Source organism: Ambystoma mexicanum, chromosome 5p (assembly GCF_040938575.1).
Source record: "Ambystoma mexicanum isolate Mex_15411 chromosome 5p, UKY_AmexF1_1, whole genome shotgun sequence".
NCBI classification, from domain to species: Eukaryota; Metazoa; Chordata; class Amphibia; order Caudata; family Ambystomatidae; genus Ambystoma; species Ambystoma mexicanum.
In genome coordinates, this window is record NC_090930.1 from 1,361,323,778 (window position 1) to 1,361,339,228 (window position 15,451).

At 50.1% G+C, this 15,451-nt stretch overlaps 1 protein-coding gene across 1 annotated transcript in view; it reads right to left on the bottom strand.

The window, feature by feature from the left end:
• DNAH5 (dynein axonemal heavy chain 5) overlaps nucleotides 1–15,451 on the bottom strand; it is a 4,235,244-nt gene that overhangs the window by 1,429,816 nt on the left and 2,789,977 nt on the right. The window contains exon 52 of the mRNA XM_069613779.1: nucleotides 8,389–8,561. Within this exon, the coding sequence (XP_069469880.1) occupies nucleotides 8,389–8,561 (173 nt within the window). The remainder of the gene's footprint in view (nucleotides 1–8,388; nucleotides 8,562–15,451) is intronic.

Consider the following 15,451-nt stretch of genomic DNA (forward strand, 5'->3'; position numbering starts at 1 on the left):
CTTAGCCCTCGTCGGTGCAGGCTACGCTTTACAGTCGTTATCACATAACATAGCAGTACGTTATTTGGATAGCATAAATCAATGTCTGCATCAGTGCTGAATACCACCTTTCAGAAAATATAACCTTCCATTCTCCTTCTTAAATATCTGACACTCTAGGGTAATAGACTCACGATATCCTGATTGCAACCAGGGCAATTCCATAATCGCTCATATATTAAATAGACATATAAATATCCTGACCAGATAGATGCAGAATAAAGTGGCAGGTGCCGGTAGGAACCTATAAACACCCATAATCCCCTATATATTAAATAGGTATATCAATGTCCCCACCAGATACATGCAGGATAAGGTTACAGGTACCTGTAAGAACATATCAACACCCACAATTCCACATAAATTAGAGAGGCATATAAATATTCTCACCAGATACATGCATCTTAAAGGGCCAGGTATATGTGTGAGACTTTATATACCCATAATCCCCTTTATGTTAAATAGGTATACTAAATAGGTATATCAATGTTCCCCTGAGATACATGCAGAGTACTTGGCCAGGTACCTGAAGGAACCTATAAACACCCACAATCCCACATAAATTAAGAGGTATATCAATGTACTCACCAGATACATGCAGAGTCATGTGCCAGTTACCTGTAAATACCGATAAACACCCCCAATCCACCATGTATTAAACATGTACATCAATGTCCCCACCTGATGCATGCAGGGTCCTGTGCCAGGCCCGTGTAGGAAACTATAAATACCAATAATCCCCAATATATTAAATAGGTATATCAATGTCCCCACCAAATACATGCACAGTCCTGCGCCAGGTCCCTGTTGGAACCTATAAACACCATAATCCCCCATGTATTAAATGTTAGTTAGTCACCGTAGTGACTAGAGTACTCATAGTCCTTCGTCACCTTTCCTCTATCCTCGTGGGCGTCCCCCACCATGGGGACGGTACCGGAAACTTTGGTAGCGAAAAATGTAGCTTCCCATTTAAATTTAATGTAGCACGCAGGCGCGCGGCCTCTGGCGTGGGAAGGTCCTGCCGAAGCCCTGCCCTCTGATGCCTCACCTCAGTCCCCACATCGGACACTTAGATACCTGGCTGCACATATTAGCCCGTGCCATACTAGCGGGCGAAGATGTGTGGTACGTATGGAGGAGAGGGGACTAAAGACTAGGAGTACTCTAGTCACTACAGTGAGTAACTTTAATTACTCATACGTCCCGTCCCCTTTCCTCCATCCTTGTCGGTGATTACATCGGGTGGAGCTGTGATAACCTGCCACATATCTAGGATGAAGCAAAAAGGTTCTTCAGAACCGCCTGATCAAACTCTGCATCATGCCTGGAGCTGGTGTCCAGTGAATAGTGCCTATAGAAGGCCGACGGAGTGGCCAAAGTAGCCACCTTGGTGATGAAATCCCAAGAGGCGTGTCTCTGAAACGTGATGGCTGTGGCCTTGGCTCTGACCACATGAGCATGAATACCCTCAGGAACAGGTTTTCCAATGGCTGTATATGACTCCAAAATGGCCTGAACCATCCAATGGGCAATGGAAGCCTTAGAAGCCTGGCAGCTGGGCGAGGAGCCCCCAAAGGTCACACACAGTACCTCAGACTTCTTGAAGGATTTTGTCTGAGAAAGATAAAACTTGAGGACCCTCTTCAGGTCCAAGGAATGCAGGGCCATCTCTGCCTCCGACTGCGGGTCTGGGAAGAACACCGGCTGGCAAATCTCTTCAAATGAAATGGAGAGACCACCTTGGGCAGGAAATTTGGGTGAGTGTGCAAGATGACCTTGTCATTGTGAAACGTGGTGAAGAGTTTGCACGATGACAATGCATGCAGCTCACTACCCCTGTGTGCAGAGGTGAGAGCCACCAATAAAACAGTTTTTAGCGTCATCAAGCGGATGTCCACAGAACCCATCAGATTGAAATTCTTGCGTTGCAAAGCCGCAAGAACCACTTTGAGGTCCCAGACTGGATGAGGTCTATTCACAGGAGGAACAAGCCTAGACAACCCCTTAAGGTTGGCCTTAACCACTAGGTTTGCTGCTGAGAACATATGCTCGGGGGAATTCTTGTAAGCCCTGATGGCCATGTGGAAAAGTATACACCTGAACTCCAGAGCGAGCCAGGTGCACCGAAAAAGCCAGCACATCCAGAGGACAGGGTCCAGCCCCATGTTGCGCACCCAATGGCAGAACCTAGTCCATTTGCTCTTATACTAGGACCGAGTCAGCCTGCTGAATGATATCTCAGCTGATCAGGAACCATGCCCCCAGGGTCAGTTTGGCCAGGTCCAGATGTTCCACTGCCCCGCCCTGCTGTGTAAGGAAGCCCCGGCTGGGGATCAAAAGATGGACGGGACCCTGGGAACACAACTGCAGCAGATATGAAAATCAGGGTCTCGAAGGGCAGTGGGGGGGAAACCAGGATGAGGCTGCAATCCACAGAGGCCAGGAACTTACAGAGAGTCTGTAGGAGCAGCTGGGTGGGTGGGAACGCATACCACATGCGGCCGTGCCAACAGATCTGTAAAGCATCTCCCAGTGATCCCCGACCCTGACCTGCCCATGATGCAAACTGGGGGCACTTGGCTTTCCGGGGTGATGCGAACAAGTCCAGGTCCGCGAACCCCCAACATTGAAATAGGGGCAACAAGGAGTCGTTGTGCGACTCACACTCATAAGTGTTGAAATCCAAGAGACTCAACTGGTCTGCTTCTGCATTGCTGTCCCCCTAGAGGTGGACAGCCAAAATTCAAATTCCCTCCATCAGGGCCCATTCCCAAATCGATACCAACTCCATGCAGAGGAGAGGGGATTGGGTGCCATCCTGCTTGTTCAGGTAAAACATTGCACTAGAATTGTCCGTCCTGACCAGAACAGACGTGTCCCTGATGAAGTGTTAAAACACCATGAGGGCCAGGCCCACTGCCCTGAGCCAGATCAGATTGATATGCAGGAGGGCTTCCGTCCTGGATCATGCGCCATGAATCGCATAGCCCTCCATAGTAGCCCCCCCAGCCCAAAAGAGAGGATTTTGTTGTCACCACCACGGTGGGCTCCAGTTGGGTGAAGGGGGCTCCCACTGAAACATTGCCCTCCATCAAACACCAGTGAAGATCGGGCAGCAGGAGCGGTGGTATTGGGATCCTGTCTGACTGAGACCCCGTCTTCTGATCCTAATTGGCCGGCAGATGGAGCTGGAGGCGTCTCATCTTGAGGCGAGCGTGCTGTACAGTGAGCACGCAGGAGGCCGTCAGGACCAGAATGTGCTGGAACCGCCATGACAAGGTGGTCGAGTTGGCAAAAAAGTGCCTGACCTCCTTCTAAAGCGCCATAAGCCTCTCGAGCATGGGGAATACCTGCTGAACAGTAGAGTTCCAACAAACCTCTAGGAAGACCGGTTTCTGTGACGGGCATAACTGTGATTTCCTCTGGTTGAGGGAAAACGTCAGGTGATGAAGGATATCTGCCAATCTGTGGCAGGAGAGTACCGCCCCTTCGGGCGACCCCACCCTCACCAGCCAGTCATCCAAATAAGGGTATAGATGATGACCATCCAAGTGGAGGAGACCCGCCACTGCGTTCATCAACTTTGTGACGACACGAGGGGCCGAGCTCAGGCCAAAGGGCAGCACCTTGTACTGAAAGCGGTACGACATAATCGTGAACCGCAGAAACTTCTGATATGGTTGATAGATGGGCACATGCAGGTACGCATCCTTCAGGTGCAGGGAACCCATCCAGTCCCCTGCACAAAGAAACTCTGCTATGTGCGTGGGAGTAATCATCTTGAAGCGTTCCAGTGGCAAAAACAGATTTAGAAATGACAGGTCCAGGAATATCTTCAGGCCAGCCTGGTTATTTTTGCATACCTCAAAAATCCTGGAATAGTAACTGAAGCCCCTGTCTACAAGAGGAACTGGTTCTATCGCCTGAATCTCCAAGAGTGCAAGGACCTCCCATAAAAGAGCCGGGGACCCGATGTGACAAGGAGGAACAGGCATAGTAAAAGGAAGACTGAAGCCCACAGAGACTATAAAGAGGATCCACGGGTTGCTGAAGAGATGCTTCCAGGTATCCTGGAACAGAGCCAAACAGCCCCCCACAGGCGAGCTGTGATCACCGACCTTGACGTCACTGCTTCTTGGCATCAGAGGCAGGGGCAGAGGAGGGGGAGCAGAAAAACCCATGCAACGTCCTCTGCTGCTTTCTCATGTTGTCGCTGGACGACCTGTCGGCCTCTGCGCATCCCCCGGTCTCAAAACCCCTTGAAACCAGAGAAAGCACAGGGTTTGAACTCGGTCTTACCCTGGGATTGAGGGAAGGATTTCTGACCTCATTTTGGCAGTCACGATGGAGAAGGACTTGGTGGTTCGAGTCGAGGGTTTCTTCTTTGTCAATTCGTCATCGGTGGACAAATGAAAAAGGTCCACGCCCTCAAAGGACAGATCCAGGATCCGCTCCTGCACGTCAGATGAAAACCTTGTGGCGTGCATTCATGCAATCCTTCTTATCCTGACCCCCAGGCAGAGCCCTCTGCTGGCTTTGTCGATGTGGGAGACTGAAGACTCCATGAGGTCCTGCGTAGTGGCCCGGCTATCAGCTAGACCGGCCTTAAGGAGGCCTGCTTGTCCGAGGAGAGTTCAGGCAGAAATTCCCTGAGTTTCTGCCACAGCTTCTGGTTAGCCACAGCCAAGAGGGCGTCCCCATTGGCTTGTCGCAGATGCAGTCCTGAGATGGAGTAACAGCGTTTTCCCAAGGCAGCTGGAGGTGGCTCCCGTGGAAGATGATGGTTTAGATTACAAGGCTGCAGCCAACACAGAGGATAGGGGGCTGCGGGTGGGAAGTAAGGAGGATTGGCTCCCCGTCCGTCAGCCTAAACCTGCTGTCCAACTTCTTGTTCATCTGAGCATTGGCCCTGGGTTTCTCCCAGACCCTTTGTACCACCTGCAGGACATCCTTCTGGGGGGGAATGCCAGACCGGATTGTGGTGCGTTTCCCCAAGACCTCTGCTAGCAATCCTGGCTCCTGGGTGGCTTCCTCAGGAACAGGGACCCTCAAGAATTCTGCCAGGCCCTGGAGACTATCCTGAAAGGCCTTAACAGATGCCGAGTGATCCTCGTCCTGGGTGTCATCGTCATCCTTGTCATCATCTTGACTCCCCCCCCCCTTTTTCACAGGCCGAGGGGAATCCAGACCCTGGGGCACAGGTTACCAGAGGGGTCCCCCCAAGGACCGGAGCCGCACACCGGTTCAACAGCTATTGAGGGGGAGGCATTGGTGGTACAGGAGGTGGTGGAGGGGTTAGCATGACTGGTAGGGCCTGAACCAGTGGAGGGACTGGCACCGGGAGCGCAGGTGGAACGGGAGGAGAACCCAGAGGAGGCGGCCGGGGCCAGGCCACATGGGGGATGACCTCCTTCACAATGTCCTTCAGAAGCCCCTTCATCTGAGGGGAAACATGAGGAGGATGAAGCACTCGAAGAAGCAGTCCTCACTAGCCGCCAGGTCCCTAGGGGCCATGCACTCTGAGGCACTGGGCCTCCACTTCTTGTCCAAGCGCTGAGGCGCCTGGTGCATGTAGCTGTATGGCTGTGATGGGTAGATGTACCCCTGAAGGGACCAAAACCCTGCACTGGAGGATCCGCTGCCACTTCCAGAGATAAGGGGGCTGGGATAACTATGCAAAGCCCACTCAATGGGCGAAAGCACTGGAGGGCCCTGAGCCGGATCCAAGATGGCCACCAGCCCAGCAGGCTCCGTCACGTGCCACTCTGCCATTTTGAAGCCTTACGCCATGACCTAGGCGGGAGGGCGCAGAGGCCCTGAGCGAAGAGAGGCCTCAAACACGGGAGGATACAGCTTAGGTCTTGCACCCGAAGCAGAGGCGTCAACCTCAGAGATCCCTCTGGTAGATGATGGAACCCCGGGGAAGGAGTTGCTGCGCTGTGGAGCCATGCTGAACAGAGAGTGTGCCTTGTCTTGACGAGAGGTCCTGGAAACAAAGTCTTTAAGGTGGGGTGGAAGAGAGGTGTGTAAGATCTCCCTCCACCGCAACAAATGATAATTCAAGGCCCTGCGGCCGAGAGCGCTGCAGGCTGAACATGAGTCCCAGCGGTGGTCGGGGCACGAACACTCAAGACAGAGTGCATGGGGTTCTGAGGCCAGGAATGAGCGGTCACATGAGGCACATCTCGTGAATCCTTCCACAGCCGACATGAGCCGGGGGAGGTGAGGCACAAAAGGGAAGTGAAATAAGAATTGAAAAAACAAACGGGGAGCAAGCAGAAAGCTAAAAAGGTCTCTGCTCCGGCTGCCAGGTCTGACACCGTCCATGTATTAAATAGTTATATCAATGCACCCACCAGATACATGCAGGGTCCTGTGGCAGATACCTGGAGGAACCTATAAACACCCATAATCCCCTATATATTAAACATGTGTATCAATGTACCCACCAGATGCATGCAGGATATAGTGCCAGGTATCTGTAAGGACATATGAACACCCACAATCCCACATAAATTAAAGAAGTGTATCAATGTTCTCACTAGATACATGCAGCGTACTGGGCCAGATATATGTGAGAGTATATCTATACCCATAATGCCCCTTATATAAAATAGGTATATCAATGTTCCCCTCTGATAAATGCCGAGTACTTAGGCAAGTCCATGAGGGAATCTATAAACAGCCATAATTCCCCATATATTAAAGAGGTATGTCCCCACCAGATACATGTAGAGTCCTGTACCTGGTACCCGTAAAAACCTATAAACACCCATAATCCCCCATGTATTAAATAGGTATATCAATGTCCCCACCAGATACATGCAGGATATGGTGCTAGGTACCTGTAAGCACATATGAACACCCACAATCCCACATAAATTAGAGAGCTATACCAATGTTCTCACTAGATATATGCAGCATATTGGGCCAGGTATATGTGAGAGCATTTATAAACCCATAATCCCCCCTTATGTTAAATAGGTATATCAATGTTCCCCTCAAATACTTGCAAAGTACTGTGCTGAGAACCTGTAGGAACATATAAACACTCATAATCCCCCATATATTAAATAGGTATATCAATGTGCCCACCCAATTCATGCAGGATATGGTGCCAGGTAAGAACATATGAACATCCACAATCCCACACAAATTAAATAGGTATAGCAATGTACTCACCACATACATGCTTGTAAGCAAGTCAAGTAATACATTTAATTATAAACATAAGAGTCATTCAATATCCTTAAACAGTTAAACATTAAGTATTTTTTCCAGCAATTACAGAGTTCAGAGAAACGTGTGATTGTCAGAAGTTGGTATAGCGTCTGTTTCATTGTATGACTTTTTTCAAGCAATGAAAACGTTAAAGAAACCTATGATTGTCAGAAGCTGCTTCATTGTGACTGGTTTCCAGCAATTAAATAGTTAAAGGAAACTGTGCTTGGCACATGTTCATGTGAAGTAAACAGGTACAATGACACTGAGAAACCAACAGGTAGTAAAACCTCAGCATGTACAAAAGTGCACTAAATAACACTGCCACATTGAGGCAATAAAGTGAAATGCAGGAAATCATCCCATCATCCCCAGTAAGCATTTAAGTGTTGAGGACGTGGATGTGGCCTTCACATGGATGTCCCCAGGCCTAGCAGTGCTTGCTTTAATTGAGGGCCGGCACTGCCATGAATATTTAACTGTGCTGAAGTGACAGACAGTAAAACATGTCCACAAAGTGACAAGCCATTTTCTTAAACTGGGGAAACCTTGTTTTCTGTTTATAAATTCAAGGTCCCTGCTTTTTTCCTTCTGGGCTGTTTTATACCTTCTGTTTATGTTCTGAATCACGAGGAGATGGGTTCAAGCCGATTTCTGCTGTAATGTTTTAAAACAGATAAGATTCTCTCTTACACAGATTTATATAATCATTGCATGAGCAAATTATCGGACGCAAGATCTCTTCCCCTCCATGGGTATGTATCTATTTGGAATAAACGGCTGACTAATTATTATTAATATTATTATTTTTAAAAACGCTACGCAAAAAGAATTTAAAAAACGACACACACTCGGAAACTCCAGAAAAAACACGTCTTTTCAGAGAATGGTCACATCTGCCATACCATTTTTAGATGTTAGGGCCGTTCTTGCTCTTTAAAATAGTTGCATAATTTATGAACCACACTATAACTACATTAGCACTTTGCATAATAAACAATTCAGAATGTAAAAACGTTAGCAAATTCTTAAACAGAAATGGTGTTAGTTTAATAGTAAAAAAGAGAGTCAAAAAAGGTGATATGGTTGATATAATTGTGTGATGATGGAATGAACTTGGTGTACCTTCACTAAATGAACCATTGCATCTTTGAAAAAAACCATGTCCATGCCTGCGCCTCGGATGCTCTCATTAAATATTTGTAGAAACATATTTAGCCGTTCTTTCAAGTGATTATAGGACTCGATCGGTTCATAGACTTTGGGCATATCAAAGTCCGTATCTTCTGGCTCCTCACCTATAAGAGAAAGTGAAAATGTGATACACAACACCATTATTAATGAGCATATGACATTACTTTTCAGAACAACTTTGCTGTCCCATGTCTCTTCATAACCACCAATTCTTTACAACATATATTAAAAGTTACTCACATACTCCAAGTCCATAGTCCCCTTTCCTCCATAATGTCTGGACGTCCCTCCCCAGGGCTGGGACTGTATCCTTTTTCCCTCAAAAAAGCACATTCTCCCTTTATATTTCAGGTGCACGTAGAGGCGGCAATGGGCATGACCACACCCCCATAGCCCTACCCTCCTGCGCCTCGCTTCAGTCCCGTTGTACATGCCAGACAGCTAATTTAGCCTGAACTACTTTTATTGTGGGGAGGACAGAGGGTCGTATGGAGGAAAGGGGATTACGGACTAAGACTACGTTAGTCACTACGGTGAGTAACTTATAATTACTCCTATGTTCCGTCTGCTTTCCTCTACACTGTATGGGTGATTACAACCCTTAGGGAGGAGTAGTGCTTGCAAAACACTGATGGTGAGGTCCAGGTGGCCACTTTACTGATGACCCATGGAAGCTACTGAGAATACCTTCCAATGTTCTTTACATAGCTTACCAAGAACTACCATCTCCATGCATGTGAAAGTACTGCGACGAGAAAGCTGAATGGAGCAATGAGGATCAGTAAAGACGAGACGCACACAATGCGCTCTAGTGATTGCAAGCGCATAATAAGTGCCGGGACATTTCAAAACCCAAACCAGTTAACAGGTGGTAGATGCTGGCTAGTGAAGCCTTGTGCTCTCTGTGCTGACTGAGGGACTATTGTGCTGCAAGGAAGTCTGTGGAGCCAACCGGCTCAAGGGGAAAGCCAGAGAAAGAAGACTGCAGGAACCCCTCTGCCACCTAGATGCCACGAGAGGAAGAGAGTGGAAGACTTCCTGGGGTTCGCAGGAACAGTAGAACAGTATCCACGCCGCCCAAACACAGAAAATCACACAGCAGGCAGGCAGGAGCCGCAAAGGATGCGGGAGCCGACAAATGAAGTTGGTGAGCCTGGGAGGTACGGTTAGGATGCTGAAGAGCCACTTCACATTCACTGTGGGAGAACCAAAGGACGCCACAGAAAGCAGGTGAGTCCTCAGGAGGGAAGCTGGGACATGGGCGCAGTTCAGCAACCTTAACAAAGTTGCCATAGAAAGCTGGTGAGCCCTCAGGAGGGAAGCTGGGACACCGGGGCACTTTGGCAACCTTATCAAGGACAAATAAAGATAAATTGCATTAAAGGGACTATGAGACCCAATGTTTAAAAAAGGGAAATAACCGAATGAATGCAAGATATATGCAAGTCTGCAAGTGTCCAAAGTGAAACACATAAGAAGGTCCTAGCAGGAGAGTATACCATGCAAAGTCAAGTTGGCAAGTGTGTCAAGTGAAACAATAATAAAGCCCTGGCAGGAGAGAATACCAGGCAAAATCAAGTTTGCAGGTGTATCAAGTGAAACACATAAGAAAGCGCTGGCAGGAGAGTGTACCAGGCAAAGTGAAGTTGGCAAATGTGTAAAGTGAATCACATGAGGAAATCCTAGTAGGAGAAGACACTGGCCAAAGGCAAGACTGTGAGAATTGGTCACATTAAAGTGGAGAAGAAACCTGGCAAGGAAGTACACCAGGTGTCCTGTGAAAGTGGGACTAAGAGGCGGCGTGGCCTGGTGTGTGGTGCAACCGAATGGCTGCCTGAGAGCCTCCTGTCAGAACGGGGAGACTAATGCCTACTAGTGCCAGTTGCAAGCCTCTCAAAAAAACAACTGACCACCAGCGGAAAGAAATGTTTTCGACTGAGGAGCTACTAATGCTGACACAGACCCTATCTGAAAATGCTGCAGTGGTCTTCGCAAACGACATGCAGCGGGAGACACTCCTCCAAAAAAAAGCAATCTGGGAGGAGGTGGCACTGAAAGTAAGTGCTGTGGGCACCAGCACCCGCAATGTACGTGAGTGCCGGAAAAGATGGGATGACCTTAGACTCCGGGTCAGAATGATCTTGGCAGAAAATCACAACATTGCCACAACAGGTGGATCGGGGTCGCCAATTAAACTAAAATAATGGGAGGAGACATGTGCCAACCTCATAGGACTTGAATGCATCGAGGGAGTCGGGAGGATGGAGCATGGCGTGGCAGGCACTTCGGATGGAGGTAAGTTTACCAATGAAAGCATGCAATGTGAATCTACTGTTCCCCGCAAATGTCAGCCCAGAATCACCTCATGGATGGCCAAACAGCCACACATGCATCCCACCCTGCCCATGTCAGTGCCAGACCCAAACACACAAACATGCACACATCAACAGAGCCAAGTGCCACACACAACACTGCATGGATGAGCCACTGAACTGACACATCACCTGCATCCTTCACAATGAAGTCCAAATGCCCACAACTGCATTGATGACGTATCCTGCATTAAGTACATCGAACCGTAACCAATGCCATCCCCCTTCTTGTCCCCAACAGGGTCACATACAGACAGTGACGATGGTGGGAATGCATCCCAGGCACCTCCTGCGCAGAAGAAAAAAAGGCCACAGCCCACAGAGGACACCCCCACAACATTCAGGGGAAAAGGCACAAGGCACCATTTGCAGAGTCTCAAACATCGGTCGAACGCCACTGCCAAGGCCACACCAAAGCCAACTGCCCCACCTCCGGAGGTCCACTCACCACCACCGATCACAGCCACCGAGGGACCACCATCAGCTGCAGCCAGTTCGGCAGGAGAGGCGGCAGCCACTACTCCATTATCTGATGTGGAGGACCCAACAGAATTCGACCTGGGCATGCACACCCCAAGCCCCCCTGGAATCCCCCAGCCATCACCACCACACACACCTGGCTCCAACGTCACTGGTGATGAGACCATGGGAGCTTTCAGTAGCCCCCTGTTGCCTCCATCTGTTCACCTGCCTGCATCACAATGCACACCAGCCACACCACCAGAGCCCAACACTGCCCTTGACCTGGCCAGCATCAGCCAGCGGCAACAGGGTCTCACTGTGCTGTTTGGGCAGCACGTGGAGGAGGCTGCCCGTCTCAGGGAGGAGATTGCGGAGACATCCAGGCAGTCCAGGGAGGGGATGGAGGCATGCACAGACAGGCTGTGTGGGGAGCTCATCCGAGTTCGGAGGTCCTCACACGTATTGCGGATGCTATGGACCGCCAATTCCCACCACCACCACCACCACCTGGACAGTCTGCCCCTTCTTCGTCCGCCAGTTTGCGGCAGTCAAGCCCACCCCGACGCTCCGCACGCACCACCAGGCGCACCTCTAGGCAGCCTCCCAATGCTGGTTTTGGCAATGACCAATAGGGAGTTAATGTTCATGCTTCCGCGTGCTTGCCTGGACGCAAATATTATGGAAGACACATGAGGGACTGTTGTGGGGGGTGGGGAGAAGGGTGTGATGGGACTGTTGTGGGGGTTGGGGGGGAAGGGTGTGATGGGACTGTTGTGGGGGGTGGGGGGGGAGGGTGGTGGGATGTTTGGGGACATACACATTTTCCTGTTTAAGTTCATAAATACACTGGTGTTTGGGCAAAACACAGGCCTGGACTCCTTCATTGTGTATGTGTACTTTATTGACGCCAGGGTCCATTGTGAGCTCACAAACAGACACCAGTGCATTACTAGCCATATCCAGGTGACAGTACGAGAACATGTTACTCAGAATATTTGGTTGATCAGATGCTGTCTCACAGCACGCCCTCCTGGCCATCCCCTCTTGCATGACCTGCATCCCCTTCACTTCCATCCTCATCACCATCATCATCCTCATCAGGTGCTTCTATTTCAACGTCAGGGGGCAGTGGCACATTCAGTCTGATACACATATTGTGCAGCATGACACATGCCGTGGTGATCTTGGCCACCTTGTCATGGCCATACAGGAGAGCGCCACCAGACCTGCTAATGCACCTAAACCGTGACTTCAAAAGTCCAAAAGTCTGCTCGATCACGATGCGGGTACGCGTGTGTGCACGATTGTATTTTCCTTTGTGCCTGTTCTGTGGGTTCCATACAGGTGTGAGGAGCCACCTCTTCAGGGGATAGCCAGCATCACCTATATGGGGGAAGGAATGGGGTCCTGTTACTGTTCACCTCAAGTGTGGCCTGTTCATTTCACAAACATTGACTTGGCATTGAGATTCAAGTACACAATCAACAGCATACATGCAAATGGTCTGTGTAACTGCAATGTGCAAAGGTGGGCTCAACCCTGCAAGTAGACATGCCCCATTAATGCATCCAACAGTAATTGACATGTCCTGTGTGAGGCCAGGTCTTGGGTGTCCCTGTGCCCAGGCAGATTTGGTACCACACTGGTGGTGTACTGCCCTTCCAACATTGATGTTGCCATGCTGAGAGGCATCACTTCAGAGGTGCTATGGGTTTGTGGTGCATTGCTATGGCTAGGGGGTATCCATACCCCCTAGCCATAGCATTATTGATGTCGTGCTGGACGAATTCAGCATGACTATGTTGATGGCATGGATGACATTTGTGTATTTTGTGGCGTGGAATGTTGTGCAGTGTGGATGTGGTTTGATGTTTGATGTTTCTAGACTTGGATTGTCATCTGTGTTGTGTAGCATATACTTGCATGTCCGTTCATCTCAAGTACGTTGCGGCCCTCCCAGATGGACATTGGCTTACATCTGTATGTGCATTTGGACGACGGGCTACAGGCTACACCCAGTTGGAGTATCTATCTCTCCCCCCCCCACGCACACCCAGTTGGAGTATCTATCTCCCCCCCCCAAGCACACCCAGTTGGAGTATCTATCCCCCCCCCAAGCACACTGCCATGTGCTTGGCCTGCTACTCACCAAGTAGCCACGAACGTTGTCCCGTTTGTCGTTCCATGTAGCGGGGGATATTTGAGTTCTGCAGGACCATGGAATCATGGGTAGATCCAGGAAACTGGCACAGCAATGTGTGATTATCTTGTTGGCGCCACATACCATTTGGACATTGATGGAGTGGAATTGCTTCCTGTTTCGGTACACTACTTCATTGTGATGTGGGACGAGCAATTCCACATGTGTACAGTCGATGGCCCCGATGCAACTTGGGATGCCTGCCAGTGAATAGAAACCGACTTTGGTGTTTGCAATCTCCTGGGCAGTCCGTGGCATGTATATGTGTTCGGGTGCATGCTTCAGGAGGGCATCGAGTACCTGGTTCAGTGTGTGTGAGAATACTGGTTGGGAGATGCCATGCATCTGCCCCACTGTATGCTGGTAGGTGCCTGTGGCCAGGAAGTGGAGCACAGTCACCACCTTCAGTAGAGGGGGGATGGCAGTTCTGATGTCTATGAGGCTCACAATGTCGTGGTGTATCATGTCCACGATGCTGGTGATGGTATCCCGGTCCAGACGGTACAGGGTGTGTATCTGCTCGGGTGTTAGGTTAAATGGACTGGCTCTGATCCTGGGAATTGGTGGGTGCCTCTGTGGTATGATTAGGTGCCGTGGTGGTGCTTGCTGTGCCTGTCTTGCCCTCCTCCTCCTCCTGCGTCTCCTCTGTGCTGCCTGTTGTTGTTGCAGCTGTGCTGCAATCAGGTCCTCCAAGCCATGTAATGCTGCTAGTATTGGAGCCATCTTGGTGTGGGAAGGGGTGTAGGAAGGGGTGTGGTGTGCTCCTTTTGAGCAGCCACAGTCTCCATTGCCTCCACCTGTGCTGATTGTGGCCACCTGTGGCAGGTGGTAACACTGCACAGTTCTTTTAACGGGTGGTTCGCGATGGCGGTATTAGCGTCATGCCGGTAAGGGGTTTTGGGTGCTTTTCCATGCCACTATTGGCACGTTCACCTGGCTTGTGATGATGTGCTAATAGCGGCATTGCCTAAATTACGGACGCGAGGGTCGCGCGCCCGCGGACTGGCCGTTATTAGTGGCACCGTACTTAGCGGTGCCGCAAATAGCGGTGAGCAAGGTCATAATTTGGATGGGGATTTAGCGTTACCGGTATTCCATTACCGGTAACGTTAAATCCCTACCGCCTACCGTGTAATGAGGCCCCAAGTCCCAGGATGCACCAAGTTGGAACCCACAATGCCAGGTAAGAGAGAGACCGAAATCAGAATAGGTATGAGAGCAGTCTGATCGTGAGTAAGGCCACGCAGTAGTAGCCCAGCAGTACAGCGACAAGACGCTGGGAGGAAGCGTGGACAAACTCGGGCAGCTGAAACAGCGCCGAGACGCTGTGAGGAAAAGAAGGCAAAAGAAGCGCAGGAGAGAGTACCGCATGTACCAGCGGAGAACCGGGACACAGGGGAACAACAGGAAGAACAAAAACGGGCAGTGAAGAGCGAACTCTGTAGCGTCTGACCCAGCTGGGATGCAAGGGTTGCAACGCACATGCGCGATGCACTGTTTCTGGTATATACATGGCGGCAGCCATGTTGGGAGAACACTGGACCGCTGAGGACATTTCAGGAGAGCGTGTCGGGATGCAGTGGTACTTCCAACAGTTCCAGACTTTCCACTGCAGATTTGTGACAGGGAGCCCCAGTTGGGGAGCACTGCATTCAAGTGAGGGACTCTCCAGATTGGCCCAAGTGACTTGTTAACTATCCAGCACCTTCACCCCTGCACTCTGGCAGCTGTGGCCCACCATTGATAGGAGCCCCCCTCGCCCGCCAGCCTGCACACTCGGCGCAGGGGATTAGGCCTCCTGGAGGGGTGCCATCGACAGTCTTTGAAGCACTCTATGGCCTTTCTCCACCAGTCCGGCTCTCATTCAGCAGGGGCTCAGCAGTCCTCCTGATACACAGCACCTAAAAGAGCTTCAGCGGGGGTGACCCCTGAGACCCGGCCCAACTCCTCATTGGATTCG